This window comes from Neofelis nebulosa, chromosome 17 (genome assembly GCF_028018385.1).
Source record: "Neofelis nebulosa isolate mNeoNeb1 chromosome 17, mNeoNeb1.pri, whole genome shotgun sequence".
Lineage (NCBI taxonomy): Eukaryota > Metazoa > Chordata > Mammalia > Carnivora > Felidae > Neofelis > Neofelis nebulosa.
This window is the reverse complement of record NC_080798.1, coordinates 6,555,227-6,576,156: the sequence shown is the minus strand read 5'-3', so window position 1 is coordinate 6,576,156 and position 20,930 is coordinate 6,555,227. Positions and strand designations below refer to the sequence as shown.

At 42.5% G+C, this 20,930-nt stretch overlaps 1 protein-coding gene and 1 long non-coding RNA gene across 9 annotated transcripts in view; one reads left to right on the top strand and one right to left on the bottom strand.

Annotated features, from left to right (window-relative positions):
- LOC131499938 (uncharacterized) overlaps positions 1-20,930 on the top strand; it is a 115,364-nt gene that overhangs the window by 47,269 nt on the left and 47,165 nt on the right. The window lies entirely within an intron of this gene.
- Positions 19,523-20,816, bottom strand: LOC131499901 (vomeronasal type-1 receptor 4-like). Its single transcript, XM_058708465.1, has one exon. The coding sequence runs from the start codon at positions 20,756-20,758 to the stop codon at positions 19,817-19,819; it is 942 nt and encodes a 313-aa protein (XP_058564448.1). The 5' UTR covers positions 20,759-20,816; the 3' UTR covers positions 19,523-19,816.

Sequence of the window (20,930 nt, the reverse complement as noted above, 5' to 3'; positions counted from 1 at the left end):
GCCATGGAAATAATGTACGTGCCTCCATCATGCCTTTAGGAAAAGAAAAAAGATTCCATATGTATGGTAGTAGGCAGTGATTCATGCATTTTAAGTGGTATTTAAAGGTTATTTTTTCCACTGTGGGAAGCACCTTGACAAAGTCAAACTGAAGTAAATACGTTTTCCAGAGTTAAGGTTTCAGCTGTTATGATAGAAGACATGTTCTAGTGCAGGATCCTTGGATTCTGAAAACCAGTGTCAGTCACTGGGATCTGTCAGAAAGGACTCCAGGAATTGCCAGTGGAAATGGTTCCCTCATCAGAGATGACGGTTGGAGTCCTGGGCATTTGCTCGTTTCTTTTTTTTTTTTTTTAATTTTTTTCAACGTTTTTTATTTATTTTTGGGACAGAGAGAGACAGAGCATGAACGGGGGAGGGGCAGAGAGAGAGGGAGACACAGAATCGGAAACAGGCTCCAGGCTCCGAGCCATCAGCCCAGAGCCTGACGCGGGGCTCGAACTCACGGACCGCGAGATCGTGACCTGGCTGAAGTCGGAAGCTTAACCGACTGCGCCACCCAGGCGCCCCGTATTTGCTCATTTCTTTACCAGTGTTCTTCTTCTACAGGGATTCCAGCTTGAGGTCTGAAGATGTGATCCTTTAGGCACCTGATTATGCTTGCTTCTTGGTCATTTCCTTTTACCAGTGTCCCCAAGGCAATGGTAGCTGTTAGTTGAAACATTCTTCAGTGCTTTTTGAATACACATCTGTTTTCTGCCCTCACAGACCTGGCAGGGTGTGTCCATTGGCACCAGCTGCCTCTCCTGTGTCTCCAGCCATCACGAGCAGCCCCAGGACCTCCAGGTGGCTGGAAATTAGCTAAAGCCTCCCTGGGATATTGTAATTTCCATTTTTCTCTGCTGGACCCTGTCTGAGCTGGTAAATATCCCTTCTCCTCTGACAAATAGAGCAAGAAACCATCAGATAGAACACATATTTAGGATACTGCTGTGCTGAATTTTTGGCACAATCTCAGACTCACTCTAAGCAGCAATGTTACTACGTTCTGATGTTTTCTCATTGTACTCAAATGTGGCCCCTTAGGTTCATAAACTTCTTTTGATACATACTCAGTCAGCAGGTCAAACACATTTACAGGAAGAACTTTCCCAGCTCCTTGCAATTTTATTTTGATGATTTGCATTTTATCAAAAATGTAAAGAAAGACACAGGTTGTAAGTATGAAACTCAGTAGTATCTCACAAGCGACCACACCTGTGTATGCAATTCCAAGATGAAGAATTGGAATGGTCTCAGATCCCCGGGTATCCTCTTGTGCCCTCTCTAAGTCACTATCCCCCATGGACATAGTTTTCTTGGCTATATTTGGAGGATTGTGATGTTTGGGTATAGGTTTGTAACTCTCCAGCATTCGAAAGAGTAGATCACTTCGGCCCATCTTGTACTTGTCATAAATGGAGTCGTACTGCCTGAAACGAGTAATGATGACTTGGTTCTCACACCATGTGACCGTTGAAGGTTGAGTTGTATTCTTGCAGAGTTTTGTTGGCCTTTTAGGTCTCTCTGTAGAAGACTCCATGGTGTGACTGTGAAAACATTCACTGACTGCTGGTCCTGTTAATGGGAAGTGGGTATTCCAGAGTTTGGACTATTATGAGTAATGAGTAGTGCTGGCATATAAATTCTGTAACCAGTCTTTGGGGGATACCAGGCAAATTTCTGTTGAGTATATTCGTGGAAGTATATATGTTGGGACGTAGTATTATATCCAGATAGCTAAAGTGGATACTCCCACATAGTTTCCAAATGTTTGTACCGATTCCATCTCCTGACAGCAGGGTTTGAGATTGTTGGGGATCCACATCTTTGTAAAAACTTGTTATTTCTTGGACAAATTCCTAAACACCCACACTCTTCCAAAACTCAATCAGGAGGAAATAGAAAGCTTGAACAGACCCATAACCAGCGAAGAAATTGAATCCGTTATCAAAAATCTCCCAACAAATAAGAGTCCAGGACCAGATGGCTTCCCAGGGGAGTTCTACCAGACGTTTAAAGCAGAGATAATACCTATCCTTCTCAAGCTATTCCAAGAAATAGAAAGGGAAGGAAAACTTCCAGACTCATTCTATGAAGCCAGTATTACTTTGATTCCTAAACCAGACAGAGACCCAGTAACAAAAGAGAACTAAAGGCCAATATCCCTGATCAATATGGATGCAAAAATTCTCAATAAGATACTAGCAAATCGAATTCAACGGCATATAAAAAGAATTATTCACCATGATCAAGTGGGATTCATTCCTGGGATGCAGGGCTGGTTCGACATTCGCAAATCGATCAACGTGATACATCACATTAACAAAAAAAAAGAGAAGAACCATATGATCCTGTCAATCGATGCAGAAAAGGCCTTTGACAAAATCCAGCACCCTTTCTTAATAAAAACCCTTGAGAAAGTCGGGATAGAAGGAACATACTTAAAGATCATAAAAGCCATTTATGAAAAGCCCACAGCTAACATCATCCTCAACGGGGAAAAACTGAGAGCTTTTTCCCTGAGATCAGGAACACGACAGGGATGCCCACTCTCACCGCCGTTGTTTAACATAGTGCTGGAAGTTCTAGCTTCAGCAATCAGACAACAAAAGGAAATCAAAGGCATCAAAATTGGCAAAGATGAAGTCAAGCTTTCGCTTTTTGCAGATGAGATGATATTATACATAGAAAATCCGATAGACTCCACCAAAAGTCTGCTAGAACTGATACATGAATTCAGCAAAGTTGCAGGATACAAAATCAATGTACAGAAATCAGTTGCATTCTTATACACTAACAATGAAGCAACAGAAAGACAAATAAAGAAACTGATCCCATTTACAATTGCACCAAGAAGCATAAAATACCTAGGAATAAATCTAACCAAAGATGTAAAAGATCTGTATGCTGAAAACTATATAAAGCTTATGCAGGTAATTGAAGAAGATATAAAGAAATGGAAAGACATTCCCTGCTCATGGATTGGAAGAATAAATATTGTCAAAATGTCAATACTACCCAAAGCTATCTACACATTCTATGCAATCCCAATCAAAATTGCACCAGCATTCTTCTCGAAACTAGAACAAGCAATCCTAAAATTCATATGGAACCACAAAAGGCCCCGAATAGCCAAAGTAATTTTGAAGAAGAAGACCAAAGCAGGAGGCATCACAATCCCAGACTTTAGCCTCTACTACAAAGCTGTCATCATCAAGACAGTATGGTATTGGCATAAAAACAGACACATAGACCAATGGAATAGAATAGAAACCCCAGAACTAAACCCACAAACGTATGGCCAACTCATCTTTGACAAAGCAGGAAAGAACATCCAATGGAAAAAAGACAGTCTCTTTAACAAATGGTGCTGGGAGAACTGGACAGCAACATGCAGAAGGTTGAAACTAGACCACTTTCTCACACCATTCACAAAAATAAACTCAAAATGGATAAAGGACCTGAATGTGAGACAGGAAACCATCAAAACCTTAGAGGAGAAAGCAGGAAAAGACCTCTCTGACCTCAGCCGTAGCAATCTCTTACTCGGCACATCCCCAAAGGCAAGGGAATTAAAAGCAAAAGTGAATTACTGGGACCTTATGAAGATAAAAAGCTTCTGCACAGCAAAGGAAACAACCAACAAAACTAAAAGGCAACCAACGGAATGGGAAAAGATATTTGCAAATGACATATCAGACAAAGGGCTAGTATCCAAAATCTATAAAGAGCTCATCAAACTCCACACCCGAAAAACAAATAACCCAGTGAAGAAATGGGCAGAAAACATGAATAGACACTTCTCTAAAGAAGACATCCGGATGGCCAACAGGCACATGAAAAGATGTTCAACGTCGCTCCTTATCAGGGAAATACAAATCAGTACCACACTCAGATATCACCTCACGCCAGTCAGAGTGGCCAAAATGAAGAAATCAGGAGACTATAGATGCTGGAGAGGATGTGGAGAAACGGGAACCCTCTTGCACTGTTGGTGGGAATGCAAATTGGTGCAGCCGCTCTGGAAAGCAGTGTGGAGGTTCCTCAGAAAATTAAAAATAGACCTACCCTATGACCCAGCAATAGCACTGCTAGGAATTTATCCAAGGGATACAGGAGTACTGATGCATAGGGGCACTTGTACCGCAATGTTTATAGCAGCACTCTCAACAATAGCCAAATTATGGAAAGAGCCTAAATGTCCATCAACTGATGAATGGATAAAGAAATTGTGGTTTATATACACAATGGAATACTACGTGGCAATGAGAAAAAATGAAATATGGCCTTTTGTAGCAACGTGGATGGAACTGGAGAGTGTGATGCTAAGTGAAATAAGCCATACAGAGAAAGACAGATACCATATGGTTTCACTCTTATGTGGATCCTGAGAAACTTAACAGGAACCCATGGGGGAGGGGAAGGAAAAAAAAAAGAGGTTAGAGTGGGAGAGAGCCAAAGCATAAGAGACTCTTAAAAACTGAGAACAAACTGAGGGTTGATGGGGGGTGGGAGGGAGGGCAGGGTGGGTGATGGGTATTGAGGAGGGCACCTTTTGGGATGAGCACTGGGTGTTGTATGGAAACCAATTTGACAGTAAATTCCATATATTAAAAAATAAAAAAATGAAAAAAAAAAAGAGGGAGAGTGAGATTCCTAACAAGGCTCCGTTCTGTGAGCACAGAGCCAGATGTGGGCTGGAGCCCATAGACCATGAGATCCTGACCTGACCCACAATCGAGTCAGATGCTTAACTGACTGAGCCACCCATGCGCCCTGATTTTATTTTCTTTTTTTTTTTTTTTTTTTTAATTTTTTTTTCAACATTTTTTATTTTATTTTTGGGACAGAGAGAGACAGAGCATGAACGGGGGAGGGGCAGAGAGAGAGGGAGACACAGAATCGGAAACAGGCTCCAGGCTCTGAGCCATCGGCCCAGAGCCTGACGCGGGGCTCGAACTCACGGACCGCGAGATCGTGACCTGGCTGAAGTCGGACGCTTAACCGACTGCGCCACCCAGGCGCCCCATTATTTTCTTAATGTATTGTTGGATTCAGTTCCCTAATCTGTTGTTGGGGATTTCTGCATCTATGTTCATCAGATATTGTCCTGCAGGTTCTCTTTTACTGTGCTGTCTTTCTCTGGCTCTTGCATCAGGGTTATGCTGGCATCATAGAATGAATTGGGAAGTTTTCCTTCCTCTTCTAGTTTAGAAATGTTTGAGAGGAATATTAACTCTTTTTTCAGTGGTTATTGGAATTCACCCCTGAAACCATCTGGTTTTAGCCTTTTGTTTGTTAGGAGTTTTTTGATGAATGATTCCGTTTCTTTGCTGGTCATCGGTCTGTTCAAATTTTCTATTTCTGTTCCAGTTTTGGTAGGTTACAGATTTCTCAGAATTTATTCGTTCTTTCTAGGTTGTGCAGTATGTTGTCCTATAATTTTTTATAATTTCTTATGGTCGTCTATATATCTGTTGTGTCGTTGTTATTTCTTCCTTTCATCTGTGATTTGTTCTCTCTCTCTCTCTCTTTCTCTTTTTTTCCCCCTTTCTCTCTATTTTCATGCATCTGGTTAGAGGCTTATGAATTTAATGATCTTTCCAAAAAATCAGCTCCCGGTTTCCTAGCTCTCTTTTATGTTTTAATTTTTTTAGTTTCCATTTTGTTTATTTCTGCTCTAGTCTTTATGATTTCTGTGCTCCTGCTGGTTTTAGGTTTTGTTTGTTGTTGTTTCTCTAGGTCCTTCAGGTGTTAAGGTTAGGTAGTTTACTTGAGATTTTTCTTGCTTCGTGAGGTAGGCTTGTATTGCTGTAAATTTACCTCTGAGAACCTCTATTGCTGCATCCCAAAGGTTTTGGACCATTGTGTATTTCATTTTAATTTGTTTCCATGTGATTTTCTATTTCCTCTTTGATTTCTCGGTTGACCCATTCGTTGTTTGTGAGCATGTTATTTAACTTCCATGTATTTGTGGTCTTTCCAGATTGTTCCTTGTGGTTGATTTGTAGTTTGATACCGTTGTAGTCAGAAAGATGCATGGTATGACTTTGATCTTTTTGAATTTGTTCTTGATATTTCTTTTGTAGCCTAATATGTGATCAATTCTAGATAATGTTCCATGTGCATTTGAACGACATGAGTGTTCTGCTATTTTAGGATGGAATTTTCTGAATATATCTGTTAAATCTCTCTGGTGCAGTGTGTCCTTCAAAACTACCCTTACGTTGTTGATTTTTTTGGATGATCTTTCCATTGATTTAAATGGAGTGCTAAGTGTCATAGTATTGCTCTTTCACTATGAATTAGATCTTTTATGTTTGCTATTAAGTGTTTAATATATTTGGGTGCTTTCTTGTTGGGTGCATATATATTTACAATTGGTATATCTTCTTGGGTTGTCCCCTTTATAATTATATGGTGTCCTTCTTTGTTTTTTTGTCATAGTCCTTGTTTTAAAGTCTATTTTGTCCAGAGAAGTATTGCTACCCAGGCTTTCTTTTGACATCCATGTGCATTGTAAATGTTTCCCCATCCCCTCACTTTCAATATGCAGGTGTCCTTAGGTCTGAAATGAGTCTCTTGTGGGCAGCATATAGATGAGTCTTGTTTTTTTATCCATTGCATACCGCTTTGTCTTTTGTTTGGAGCATTTAGTCCATTCACATTCTAAGTCATTACTGATAGATATGTATTTATTGCCATTTTGTTACTTATTTTGTTGTTCTTTTTGTAGTTCTTCTCTGATCCTTTCTTCTCCTGCTGTGTTCTCTTAATGGTTTTCTGGCTTTCTTTAGTGATCCAGTTGGATTCTTTCCTCTTTGTTATTTGTGTATCTATTACCGATTGTTGATTTGTAGTTTTCATTAAGTTTGTTGTAACATCTGCATATAGCGGTCTATATTAGGGTGATGGTCACTTTTGTTTGACTCATTCTCTACATCTGTTCTCCCCCCCTCGATTTAGGTATATGGAGTCCTACTTACATCCTTTTTTTTTTTTTCTGTGAGTGCCTTGACTGATTTTTACAGACATACTTCCATTCAGTGATTTTGTGCTTGCTACTTTTCTTACTCTTACTTATGGTCTTTCCTTTCCACTCAAAGAGTCCTTTCCTGCAACATTGGTTTAGAGGTCAGTTACTCTTATCTTTTGCTTGTGTGAGAAAGTACTTCTAAATTTATTTTTATTTTATCTTAATTGCAGTATAGTTAACATACAGTGTTACATTAGTTCAGGTGATTCAACAGTTTCATACATCGTCCAGGGCTTTTCATGAGTGCACTCTTTAATCCCCATCACCTATTTCACCCATCCCCATCCCCTCTCTTGTAACTATCAGTTCTGTGTAGTTAAGAGTCTCTTTTGTGGTCCATCTCTCTCTCTCCTTTTTTTTCCCTCTCATTGGCTCATTTGTTTTGTTTTTTAAATTCCACATATGAGTGAGATCCTATGGTATTTGTCTTTCTCTGGATGACTTACTTTAGTGAGTACTATACTCTCTAGCTCCATTTTTATCTGTGCTAATGGCAAGATTTGATTCTTTTTATGGCTGCATAGTATTCCATTGTATGTGTATAAACACACACATACACACACATACACCACATCTTTATCCTTTCATCTGTCCATGCACACTTGGGCTTCTTCAGTTATTTGGATAGTGCAGGTAATGCTGTTGCTAAACATAGGGGTGCACGTATCCCATCCCTTGGATGATTACTTTTGTATTTTGGCAGTAAATACCCAGTGGTATGATTACTGGATCATATATTAGTTCTGTTTTTAACTGTTTGAGGAAACTCCATCCTCTTTTCCACAGTGGCTGGGCCACCTGGCATTTGTTTGGGAAACTCTTTGTCACTTCTAAGGAATGAACTTGGTTTTTAATGGAAGAACATCTCAGGAAATCAGGGATGCTGTGAGACACACAGCCTCACTGCCAGTCCCTTAAGTGTCTGACATCAGAATTTACTGCCTCTTCCCTGTGAGACCCTGTCTGCCATCAGCAATCATGAAAAAGTAAGAGCCTCTCCTAAAGCACACAGCAGTCATTTTGGAGATACTCACAAACTTTTAATTGGTTTTGGTAATTAGTACTGGGAGAAAATTTCAGAAATGTTGTCACCATTGAAGCCTGTTCTGTCTTTGCCATCACATGTGAAATGATAATAGTTCTGAGGGGACAGGAGGTCACAGATCACAAACCCTTATCTGTGGTCTGGCTGCCTCTGTCCCTCACACGTACTGGCTGCTGTGACCTTCACACTGCGCCCCCATCCTTCAACGTGACGAGTCCAGTGAGCATTCTCTGTTTCAGTCTGAGAGGCAGAGCCTGTAAGGAAGGACATGTAAGTAAATGTTCATGTCTGGAAGGGATTCTGAGGGTGAGTACAGATTGGGGGCAAAGCTAAAGAGGGAGGTGAAATAATTCCTTGGGTATGAGCTGAGCTGTACAGGATCCTCACCCCCTGGACCCTGCACCCACACCTGATGGTTCCTGATGCAATTTAATGAAGTCCTCCCTGAGGACAATTACCAATGAAAATCCCAGTGACAAGGAAGAGTCATTTTGAAGGTGTGTGAGGACCGTAGATATTAAATCAAACTGCTGTTCACATTACTTTGCAGGAACCATAGATAGATTGAGTTTTCAGTGTTAGTGGAGGTGTGCTTACAATGCCTTGTGCTTATGATACAGAGAAGGGCAGAGCTCTAATAGTTTCTAATCCTCCACAGGGATCATGTATATGAATTTGGTTCTAGAATTTTGTTGAAGCTTCTTTTTACCTAACACTCACTAAAGGTATTAATTGTGTCTCCACTGAAACCATTTGAGGTCTCTTGACTATGGCAAAATTCCTTTCTATGTTGAAGTTATACATTCTCTAAGCAGCATTTGATGAAAAGGTTAACAATATATTTATGGTTTCAGAAAACACCCGTAAGACAAATGTATCATGTCTTATTCTCTCTTGTTCAGTAACATTTTAGCATCAATCTCAAGGTCACAACTCATTTCCCTGTGGTTTCAAGATATACATTACACAGGAGTCCATATTTTCCAGATTCTATTTTACATGTATCATGTATTTTCGTATCTTTTACACTTCTCACCATATGGTGAATGGTTTGGTAAATATGTCAACATTTAAACCAAAATTATTAATAACTCTGACTCCATCTTGCAGATTTTTTCACATATTGGTATATCATAAATCATAGTTGAGGGAATTAGGTAATATTGTGCAGTAATTTATGTGATAGATGCCATGTATTTTTGTTCCTGGAATTACAGGAAGTGATTCCTTATACTGCCCAAGTATCATTTAGCAAATCTGTGAGGTTTTTTTTAAATGTGTATTTATTTTTGAGAGAGAGAGAGAGAGAGAGAGACAGAGTGCAAGTGGGGGAGGGGCAGAGAGAGAGGGAGACAGAATCCAAAGCAGGCTCCAGGCTCTGAGCTGTCAGCACAGAGCCTAATGCAGGGCTTGAACACACAGACCATGAGATCATCACCTGAGCCAAAGTCGGACGCTTAACCGACTGAGCCACCTAGGCACCCCAGCAAATCTGTGTTTATTAAATCTAATGTGGACATGGAAACTTTCCTGTAGGATTAGCTTCTAATTAGTACATCTACACTTCATTAGGATTCTAACGCTTTATTCCTAGATATCAATTGACCTGGAGATAATATCCTTAAAAACAGGAGAACATTGTACAACCAAAATTATAAAATAAAAATGGTATGAAATAAAATGGAAGAGTATGAAAGCAAAACTAAATCTACGTCTGGATTATCAGAAGGCACAGCTTACTTGGTCTGTTAGTGGAGCCCAAGGTTCACAAAGTGTCATGGCTCCAGCCTGCCAGGTTACAATCACCACATGGGCCCTAAGCAGCCAGCGTGTGAACTTAGGTTGCTTAGCCCTTTGTGCCTAGTTGTCTTTATCTCTACAATGGAACTAATGTCAGTGCCTCATTCATGCAGGTAGGAAAATAAAAAAAGATTTTACACTTATGGCATGATAGCAGTGATTCATGCATTTTAAGTGGTATTTGAAGGCTATTTCCCCCCCCCGTGGGAAGCACCTTGACAAAGTCAAAATGAAGTAAATATGTTTCCGAGAGACAACAGGGTTCAGTTGATATGATACATGTTAGATCCTGAAAACCAGTATCAGTCACTGGGATCTGTCAGAATGGACTCCAGGAATTGCCAGTGGAAATGGTTCCCTCATCAGAGATGACAGTTGGAGTCCTGGGCATTTGCTCATTTCTTTACCACTGTTCTTCTTCTACAGGGATTCCAGCTTGAGGTCCGAAGATGTGATCCTTTAGGCACCTGATTAAGCTTGCTTCTTGGTCATTTCCTTTTACCGGTGTCCCCAAGGCAATGGTAGCTGTTAGTTGAAACATTCTTCAGTGCTTTTTGAGTGCATATCTGTTTTCTGCCCTCACAGAGCTGGCAGGGTGTGTCTGTCCATTGGCACCAGCTGCCTCTCCTGTGTCTCCAGCCATCACGAGCAGCCCCAGGACCTCCAGGTGGCTGGAAATTGGCTAAAGCCTCCCTGGGATATTGCAATTTCCATTTTCCTCTGCTGGACCCTGTTTGAGCTGGTAAATATCCCTTCTCCTCTGACAAATAGAGCAAGAAACCATCAGATAGAACACATTTAGGATACTGCTGTGCTGAATTTTTGGCGCAATCTCAGACTCACTATAAGCAGCAATGTTCTTATTCTGTGATATTTCGTTGTTGGGCTCAAATGTAGGCCTTTAGGTCCTTAAGTCTCTTTTGTACAGATTCAACCAGCAGGTGAAACACATTCACAGGATGACCCTTCTCAGCTGCCTGCAATGTTTTTTTCTTGGATGATTTGTATTTAAAAAGTTAGGGGCGCCTGGGTGGCGCAGTCGGTTAAGCGTCCGACTTCAGCCAGGTCACGATCTCGCGGTCCGTGAGTTCGAGCCCCGCGTCGGGCTCTGGGCTGATGGCTCGGAGCCTGGAGCCTGTTTCCGATTCTGTGTCTCCCTCTCTCTCTGCCCCTCCCCCGTTCATGCTCTGTCTCTCTCTGTCCCAAAAATAAATAAAAAACGTTGAAAAAAAAAATTTAAAAAGTTAAAAGACATGGGGGCACTTGGGTGGCTCAGTTAGTTGAGTGTTTCACTCTTGATTTTGGCTCAGGTCATGATCTCACGGTTCATGGGATCGAGCCCTGTGTCATTTCATTTATTTTTTTAATATTTAAAAAATTAAACAAGAAAAAAGTAAACAATAAATCACTGGTATTTCACAAATGACCACATTGGTGTATGCAGTTCCAAGATGAAGAAACAGAATGTTTCCAGATCCCCGGATATCCTCTTGTGCTCTCTCTCTAAGTCACTGTCCCCATGGGTGTAGTTTTCTTGGCTCTATTTGTAGGATTGTGATGTTTGGGAATAGGTTCATAACTCTCCATCATTTGAAAGATAAGACCACTTCTGCCCATTTTGTACTTGGTATAAATGGAGTCATACTGCCTGAAATGGGTAATGATGACTTCTTTCTCACTCCATATGACGTTTGAAAATTCATCCGTGTTGTTTCATATTACTGTTGGCATTTTGGCTTTGCCAGATCAGACTCCATCGTGTGAATATGAAAAGATTCATTGATTGCTGGTCCTGTTAATGTGAAGTGGGTATTCCTGAGTTTGGGCTGTTATGAGTAATGAGCAATGCTTGCTTATACACTTTGTAACCAGTCTTGGGGATACCTGACAGATTTGTGTTGAGCATATTCGTGGGAGTATATATGTTGCAGCATAGTAGTATATCCACACCGCTAAAATACATACTACCACACATTTCCAAATGTTAGTACCAGTTTTCACCTCCTGCCAGCAGAGTTTGAGATTGTTGGTGACCCACATCTCTGCCAAGACTTGTTATCCTCAGTTTAGATTTCTGGGTAGTGTTTGATGGCACCAGTTAGTAGTGTCATATTTGAAATTTTTCTGACTACTGCATTGAACATTTTTACACATGTATTATCTATTGAGTAAACCCCTTTTTTGAAGTTTCTGTTGGAATGGTTTGTCCACTGTTTGTTGTGTAGTCTTCAGGAATTCTTTGTGCTGGTTACAAATGGAGTGTGTGGGGCATTTTGACGAGAACCACCTCTTAATATAAAATCATTTTACAATATGATTAATATGCTCATTGCTGTTTAAGAAGTATTTTGTTATGGGGTGCCTATGTGGCTCAGTCGGTTAAGTGTCCGATTTCAGCTCAGGTCATGATCTCACAGTCCGTGAGTTTGAGCCCCGCATCGGGCTCTGTGCCGACAGCTCACAGCCTGGAGCCTGCTTCGGATTCTGTGTCTCCCTCTCTTTCTGCCCCTCCCCTGCTCTCTCTCTCAAATAAACATTAAAAACTTTTTTAAAAAAGTAATATTTTCTTAGTATAAGGTATTGGAAATTGTTTTTTTTTTTCTGGAAGAATACATTTATATCTTTGAAAGTCAGATCAGCAAACTAGTCAAAGTTAATTCATTTTAGGAAGTGGTAGTGATCAAGCTTTCCTTTCCCCAGTATGGCTCGCACATTTCAGGTTCTTCTGACAATGTTGCCTTGTGCTTTCTTTCCCTTTGCTCTCACCTGCCCTTGCTTCTCCAGGATAACAGCACTTCATCCTTACTGCTTGACTTTTCAGTTAAATAGACTGCAAATCTCTCCATCTCTTCCCATCACAGGAAGTCATGGCAGTCAAACAGGAGCACTCAATTCATGTTATTCATCATGTGAAAAGGCTTCAGGGAGCCTTTGCCCAGAGAAATGATTGTTGTCATGATAGAAAGGAAAACATGTTTTTTTTAATGTAATTTATTATCAAATTGGTTTCCATACAACAGCCAGTGCTCATCCCAACAGGTACCCTCCTCAATGCCCATCACCCACTTTGCCCCCTCCCCCAACCCCTCATCAACCGTCAGTTTGTTCTCAGTATTTAAGAGTCCTTTATGGTTTGCCTCCTTCCCTCTCTGTAACTTTTTTACCCCCCTTCCCCTCCCTGCTGGTCTTCTGTTAAGTTTCTCAGGATCCACATATGAGTGAAAACATATGGTACCTGTCTTTCTCTGCCTGACTTATTTCACTTAGCATAACACTCTCCAGTTCCATCCACATTGCTACAAAAGGCCAGCTTTTCTTCTTTCTCATTGCCAAGTAGTGTGTTATTCATCATGTGAAAAGTCTTCAGTGAGCCTTTCCCCAGAGAAATGATTGTTGTCATAATATAAAGGAAAACATGTTGTATGACAGATTAGCTTCAGGGCATTTGATAGTAGGAATAATCTTCTTGTCACAGACGACAGTTGGAATTGTGGGAAATTTTGTTCTTTATCATTATGTGTCCGTTTACCACATTGAACACAGGCTGAGGTTCACCCGTTTGATTCTCATGCACTTGACTGTAGCCAGCTCCTTGGTCATTCTCTCTGAAGGAGTCCCCCCAGACATTGGCAGCTTTGGGATTGAAATCTTTTTTCACTAATTTGCATGCAAACTTTTTTTGTACGTTCAGAGAGTGGGCAGGGGGTTGTCCATTAGCAGCACCTGCCTCTTGAGTGTCTTCCAGACCATCATGATCAGCCCGATGAACTCCTATTGGAAGGGTCTTAAAGTCAAAGCCCCAAACTATGTTGGCTTCTCCATTTTCCTCTGCTGGAATCATTACGCATTTATAAATTTAATCAAGCGCATAGGATAAGAATTCAGCACCACCTGAAGGGAGAGATGATTCTAGGATTTGGAAAATCAGGATAATTGAGGACAGATGTAGAACTAGGAGCTCCCATTCCAGAGGGAAGTGTTCAGCTGCTTCATTCAAAAAAAAGGCGAAACTGAACAAAATAATCCATTGGTGCCATGGAAATGGCAAGCTCGTTTAGGATTTAAACCTTAAGAAAGTGTCAGACAGGGGTGCCTAAATGGCTCAGTTGGTTAAGCATATGAATTTGGTTCAGGTCGTGATCTCTAGGTTCATGGGTTCGAGCCCCACATCAGGCTCTGTGCTGACAGCTCAGACCCAGGAGCCTGCTTCAGGTTCTGTGTCTCCCTCTCTCTCTGCCCCTCCCCTGCTCATACACACACACACACACACACACACACACACACACACACACACACACACACACACACACACTCTCTCTCTCTCTCTCTCTCTCTCTCTCTCTCTCTCTCTCTCTCAAATAAACATTGAAAAAAATGTTAAAAAGAAAGGGTCAGGTATATATATCAGTGACTTCCCCCCAAGAAAGCAATGACTGGAATTTCCTTTGCAAAATCAGAGTCAGCCTCTTACAAAGTCCAGATCCACTTAACGCTAGATCTTTCTTGGTGAACAGTAGAGACACAGAAACTCAGGAGATCCAGACAGTCCTTGGCACAGTCCTAGGGAAGGAATGAGCGCACAGGTGACCTGGAAACATCAGAGGAAGTCAGCTCAGCAGTGGCTTCAGGACAAGGGAGAGACCATGGACCAACTCGTTATTGAGCAGAAGCCTCCTTACCTCAAGGAAGGGACAGTGATGAGTGCTAATCCAGCATCCAAAAAGACTCCCCAGAAATTTCCCCTCTCTCTAGGATCTCTCTCTGTGTGTCTGTCAACCCAGGGCTTCACTGGGGACCTGGAATTGCACATCCAGTCGGGAAATAGAGGTTCAGGAAAGACAGGAAGAAATGAAATTGTTCTGAGAAAGAAACAAGGTCCCACAGTACTTGCTTCCTTTTCTCAGAAATTCTCTATTTGATTGTGTTTTGATTAGACTCTGTAGGTCTGCATTTGAACTCTGGTCATAACAGGGCCTATTGTATTTACTGTATTTACTATATTCTTCGGGCTCTGACATTCGTGACCTTCTTGAGGAGGGAAAGAGTGCCTTTTCCATGAGTAACCAATTCATAAAAATAGAGAAGGGCTTTACATGGCCCATCTTTTCATGTAACCTAACCAGTAGAGAGTCCACTTCCCCAACGGTCTTGTTAACAAGCTCTAGCGCAACAAACCTGGAATTTCCACAGCCCTAAATCGGTCCGCCACCAAGTACCAGATAATTAGGGACAGCCCCTATGCCCCAGGGCAAAGTAGCCAGTACTAAGCTCTACAACATGTCCTGCTGTCCCTTTCCCCAAAAAACCATAATGAGGGCTCTGGCTAGGCTTTCCCCTCTCTCCTGCTTCTGACTCCTGACCAGAACATGATGCTTTTCCCATGTGCCTGTGTGGGATGCTGTCATCCCCCTCTCAGGAAATGTATGCAGTAAAAAATCTTCTTTCAGTTGACATAAGCCTCTCTGTGTCACCAGTTAGTGTCCTTTGTAAATAAAAACCCAGGCACTAAGCACTCTCTAAGAGATTGATAATAGGAGCCTGGATTAAATGTGGTAAAAGTACAAGGACAGGACTGTATAGGAAGGTGACAGGAATACCCATTTGGGTGGAGTCCAGGAACATTAGGATCTGAGCACATCCGGAATTAGGGTATGAGGTCAGAAGTTGCATGAACATAACGTGAAGGCTCACACGTCTGCAGTGTTTACGTTGACAAGTGTTTTCACAGCCAGAATCTGTGGTGAGATCACAAGACCCCTGTGAGGAATGCAGACAATGAGCCATCTCACAGGAGGACTCTGCAAATTAAGTACTTTAACATTTATTCCAGGTAACAAAATGGAACATTTGGGGTGGCTTAAACAGCGGGTATTTTTTCCACAGTTATGGAGGCATGAAGTCCAAGATCAAGGTGTCAGTCTGCAGGTGTAGTTTTTTGTGACATGTCCTCGGCTTCCAGATGGTCACCTTCCCACTCTGTCCTCCCATACTGTGCCCTCTGTGCAGGTAGAGATCCGAACTCTGTGTGTGTCTCCACATTTCCTCCTATAATGACACAACTCAGAGTGGATCAGGGCTCATCCTACTGGCCTCAGTTTAACTCCCATCACTTCCTTCAAGGATCTTCCTTCTGAGCTCCTGGGATTTAGGACTTCAGTGTATCAATTCGAGGAGATACGGGTCAGTCTATAACACTCAGCCCTCTGGACTCCCCAAATTCATGTCCTCACTGGCACAATGCACTTACCCGTCCACCCCATTCCAGTAGCCCCAAAATATTAACTCATTTGGTAAACAAGTCCAAGTCCCAAATCTCCTCTAAGTATCATCTAAGTCAAGTGTGATTAAGACATGAGATATGAGGGGCACGTGAGTGGCTCAGGGAGTTAAGCATCTGACTCTTGGTTTCGGCTCAGGTCATAATCTCACGGTCTGTGTGTTTGAGCCCCTCATCGGGCTCCACACTGGCAGTGTGGAGCCTGCTTGGGATTCTCTCTCATTCTCTCTCTCAAAATAGATAAATACTTAAAAAAAAAGACTTGAGACATGATTTATCCTGTGAAAAACCTGCCTTCTCAAGCGATAAGCCTGTGAATGCAGACACATTCTCTGCTTCCAGAAATCAATGGTGGGATGGGTAGAGCGTAGACATTACCATTCCAAAAAGAGAAACTGGAAAGAAGAAATGTCACCTGTCACCATTAAGTAAAAAATCTAGGAGGGAAAATTCCCTTAGATTTCAAAGCCCAAGGGTGATGTTCTTTGTCTGGAAGTGTCCTCTGAGCCTAGCGGGATGGTGTCCCTACCGTGCAGCCCCCCTAGAATGCCATTGTCCGGGGGGAGTCCTGTAAGATGAATGATCCTTAATACTCCACCCCTCTCCTCCCCCCGTATCTCCTGCTGTGTAAGGTGTTCCCTTCCCAGGCGTCCAGGTGTCCCTCCTCCTCTACCTTGGAATGTTCCATGTCATTACCTGTCCTTCCGCTTTCTTGCAGCCATCCCATAGTTTACTCAGATGTTTTGCCTGGAAGAACCAGGCACAAGAGGGCCGGTATCCTATACAAATTGGACCAGAAATGCATTTGACTCACAAGTGCAGATGGTGAGATCCACGTTTGTCACCGTTGGAGAGACAGGAGACAGATGAGCAAGGGCAGGAAGTTAGAATGATCCATGAGGAATGGGTTGGAGTTGGAGACATCAGCCTGAAGTCATGTTGACTCTGTATGGACACCAATCGCCCCCCACACACGTTTCTACCTATGTGCACACGAGCAGTTCAGCACACACACGTACGTTTTCTTGGTGTTTGAGCTGAGAGGGTGTGAACACAGTGACACCCAGGAGCAGTGAGCATACCTAGTGTCCATGCCTTGGTCCGTGACACGGTTCCCCCACAGCAGCAGCCAGGGGCTGCCTGGAGAGACGGTGCAGCCTGGACTAGGACAGGACGTGTATGAAATCAGCCTGCAGAGCTGCAGTGCCATAAGTCAGGACATGCTAAACAACTCGGTTTCTAAAAATGGGCTATGTCAGAGGGACACGGGAGTCACCCGAAAGAGCTCCTCATGGTCAAGTTGGAACACCTTGATTGTATTTTATTTAAAAAAATTTTTTTAACATTTATTTATTTTTTAGAGACCAAGAGACAGAGCATGAGCAGGGGAGGGGCAGAGAGAGAGGGAGACACAGAATCTGAAGCAGCCTCCAGCTCTGAGTTGTCAGCACAGAGCCTGATGCGGGGCTCAAACCCACAAACCGCAAGATCATGACCTGAGCCAGTGTCGGACACTTAACCGACTGAGCCACCCAGGCGCCCCGGAACACCTTGAATTTAAACAAGAGCAGAAGAGGCGGTATTGGTCGTAACTCAGTATCAAGCAGATGTGCAGGAATCAAAACTGATAAGAGGAAATCACTGAATAAATATTTTTTTTAATGTTTATTCATTTTTGAGACACAGAGACAGAGCATGAGTGGGTGAGGGGCAGCGAGAAGGAGACACAGAATCCGAAGCAGGCTCCAGGCTCCGAGCTGTCAGCACAGAGCCTGACGTGGGGCTCGAACCCACAACCCGAGATCATGACCTCAGCCAAAGTCAGATGGTCCACCAACTGAGCCACTCAGGCGACCCCTTTTTTTAAAAAAAATTTTTTCAACGTTTATTCATTTTTGGGAAATCACTGAATAAATAATAAATTGAGAAAAAGGACCTCTTCAGAAGAATTCCACATAATTTATGTAAGAAACGTTGTCCTTAAGGAGGCAGAGCACAAGATCCCTTTCGTTAATGTCAGCCACACACAATGACTTCCTTGCGACGGGTACAATATGAAAGGGGACACGTAAGTTTCCCAAAGGGTCCTCATACACACAACCTCATCCAGGGGACGAGGCCGATGTGAACAATGAAAAGTCATGTTGCTGGGCTGTAGCCTTGATATGATGTCCTGAGAATGGCACTTTATACCCTGAGCTCTCTTCTCCAAAATATGGAAGCCCAAGATAATCATGAGGAAAGTACCATATTAATCCTGAGGTCCATTCTACAAGATACCTGACTAGTACTCAAGTCTGTCAAGATGATCAACAAGGAGGAAAATCTGGGAAAATGGCCCAGCAAAGAGGAGTCAGAGGAGACACGATTACAGAATGAGATGTGGTGTCTGGGTGGGTTCTTGAAACAGAAAAAGGACATTAAAGAATATGTAAATCCGGGTAAATCAAATTGGAGTATCAAGCAAGACATTCAGGATTTCTAAGGGTTAGTTCTGAGGAGAGCTCACTTACAAGCTAATCACTACTTTTCAAAAAAATCACACCTTGTAGTTATGTTGTAGTGGCCCCACTTTCGTACACCGTGTGGCTTCCAGGTGGAGGCCTCCTCCCTTTGCCAGAGGCTACAATGACAGACTCATCACTCACAGTGATGTGTGCTGTCCCCAATACTCCAGGAGTCCAGGAAGGGCTGGGCTTCCTTTTACGTGCTGGGAAGCCAAAGAAACAAGGATTTTTCCATCACTGCTGGATGGAGGGACTGAGCCCTGTGACCCTGCCCTATGGTGCCGGTGACCTTTCCCTGGGAGACCGGACTCTGAATTTGGTGGGTTATGTCAGACGTCCCTACTGGCACAGAGGCGACAGCACGTGAGACAGGGCCTCTGTCTGATTGAGACTGAGGCCTCTAACTCATCAACAGAGAACACATCAGGTATGTGATGACATTTTATATTTGGTGGTCATGTCTCCTCCGGCTCTTCTTTGCTGTGACCATTTATCAGAGTTTCCTCATTTTGGACAATCATAATAAAGGCAAACCATGAAGTATATGTTACCTGGTATGAATATTGCTGTGCCAAGTTGTTTTGTTTTAACTTCCATAAAATGTATTTTTCAGTTTTGTACCTCAATCCTTATTTTTGACTTTATTCTTACATCCTACTTCGATCCTGTAGGTCTTGACAAAACATTTAAAAACATGTATACATTTGACCCCCTTTCTTTGGAAGTGCACGCTTAGTATTTGTTAGGTGTCAACCTAGAAATTTCAGCATGATTTGAAAAACTAATCACAGAGTCCTTTTTGTCAATACATTTAAACTCCTTCTTGACCATGTAAAGGCATTATGCATAAATCTGCTCACAACAGCTCATGATGTTATTGGTGATACGTATTTTAAAATTTTACAGATACAGTAATACAGTACACAGGTCAACGACACGATGCACACCGATCACATTTCTGTACGCAGCACAGACATCAATGCACAGAAACCCCCGTCTGCTGCAGGCTGCACCTCTCTTGTGAGAGAGAGAAAAACTCATAAAAATTTTTTAGGACTGTGAGGGGGGTGAGTGAATTGGCAACTGTATGTTGTAGAAGTACATACAGTCTACATGTTTTTCTGAAGACAAGGAGATCTTATATTCCTTCTCCAGGCAAACCAGAGCCTGGGTACCTTGGAGTTGTGGCTCATGAGCAGAAACGGACTGATAGATGGGAAACACTCAGACACAGCTGCAGCGACACTTATGAAGATGGAGCTGGGATTATCAAAAACACTCAAAACAACTTGAAAAATGGAGGAGAGGGTGTAACAATAGACAAAGGTGCTCACCAGGAGAAGGATGGTTTTGGTGGCTCTGGACTCCGGGGAGGATGCAGAAGAAGCATTGGTTCTTCGAATATGTTGGACCTGCTTCTTGTGCCTGTACAGAAGGAAAACCATGGAGCTGCTGGCCCAGAGCATGAGCCCCAGACATAACACATCGGGGAATGATAACAACAGTCCGTACAGTGAGTCACTAGTTTTGTCATGACGAACCGAAGAACAGTATCCAAAATGCTTTTTGTTTGTGATGTTCTTATCGCTCAATGTGCTCGTTAAGTACATAGGGAAAATGATATTCACCAGCATTTGCAGGACCCAACACAGGAAAATCGAGGGGACAATGTATTTGGGCGCTTTGACTTTAAGCTCTGCCCACCTGGAGTTCCCAGGGCTGATGGTGATGGCCTGGTAGACGCTCAAGATGCAGATGCTACCAATGGACACTCCCCTCCCCACTCTGTGAAGAAAGGAAAGAAGTTTGCATCCAATGTCACTGAGGAAATGTTTCCGCCCAAATGCTGCCACGGTCTGGGGGACTCCTTTGCAGAATAGGGCTAAGAAGTTGGCTACAATCAGGTGCTTATGAATGAAATCTGTGGACCTCCACCTGTACTCAGTGAAGGAAAGGATGATATAATGACAAAGAAGTGAGAAATTGCCCAGGATTCCAACGGTAGTCTGTGTTAAAAAGATCAGGCCGATGGCCAGATCCCTTGTGACCATTGTCTCTGGTCCCAGTCACTGACCGTTGCCTCCTGGGCTAGAACTTCCTGCACGGAAATATGAGACGTGCGCAACATGTATCACGTCAGCTGAAATCCACTATGTTCTGCTTTCCATTCCTTGCCACTTGGAAACACCTACTTACAGTTTTCTTTTCATAGTTGCTTTCCGA

Excerpts from the sequence above, each read along its gene's own strand:
- LOC131499901 (XM_058708465.1), bottom strand. The coding sequence starts at position 20,758 with ATGGTCACAAGGGATCTGGCCATCGGCCTGATCTTTTTAACACAGACT.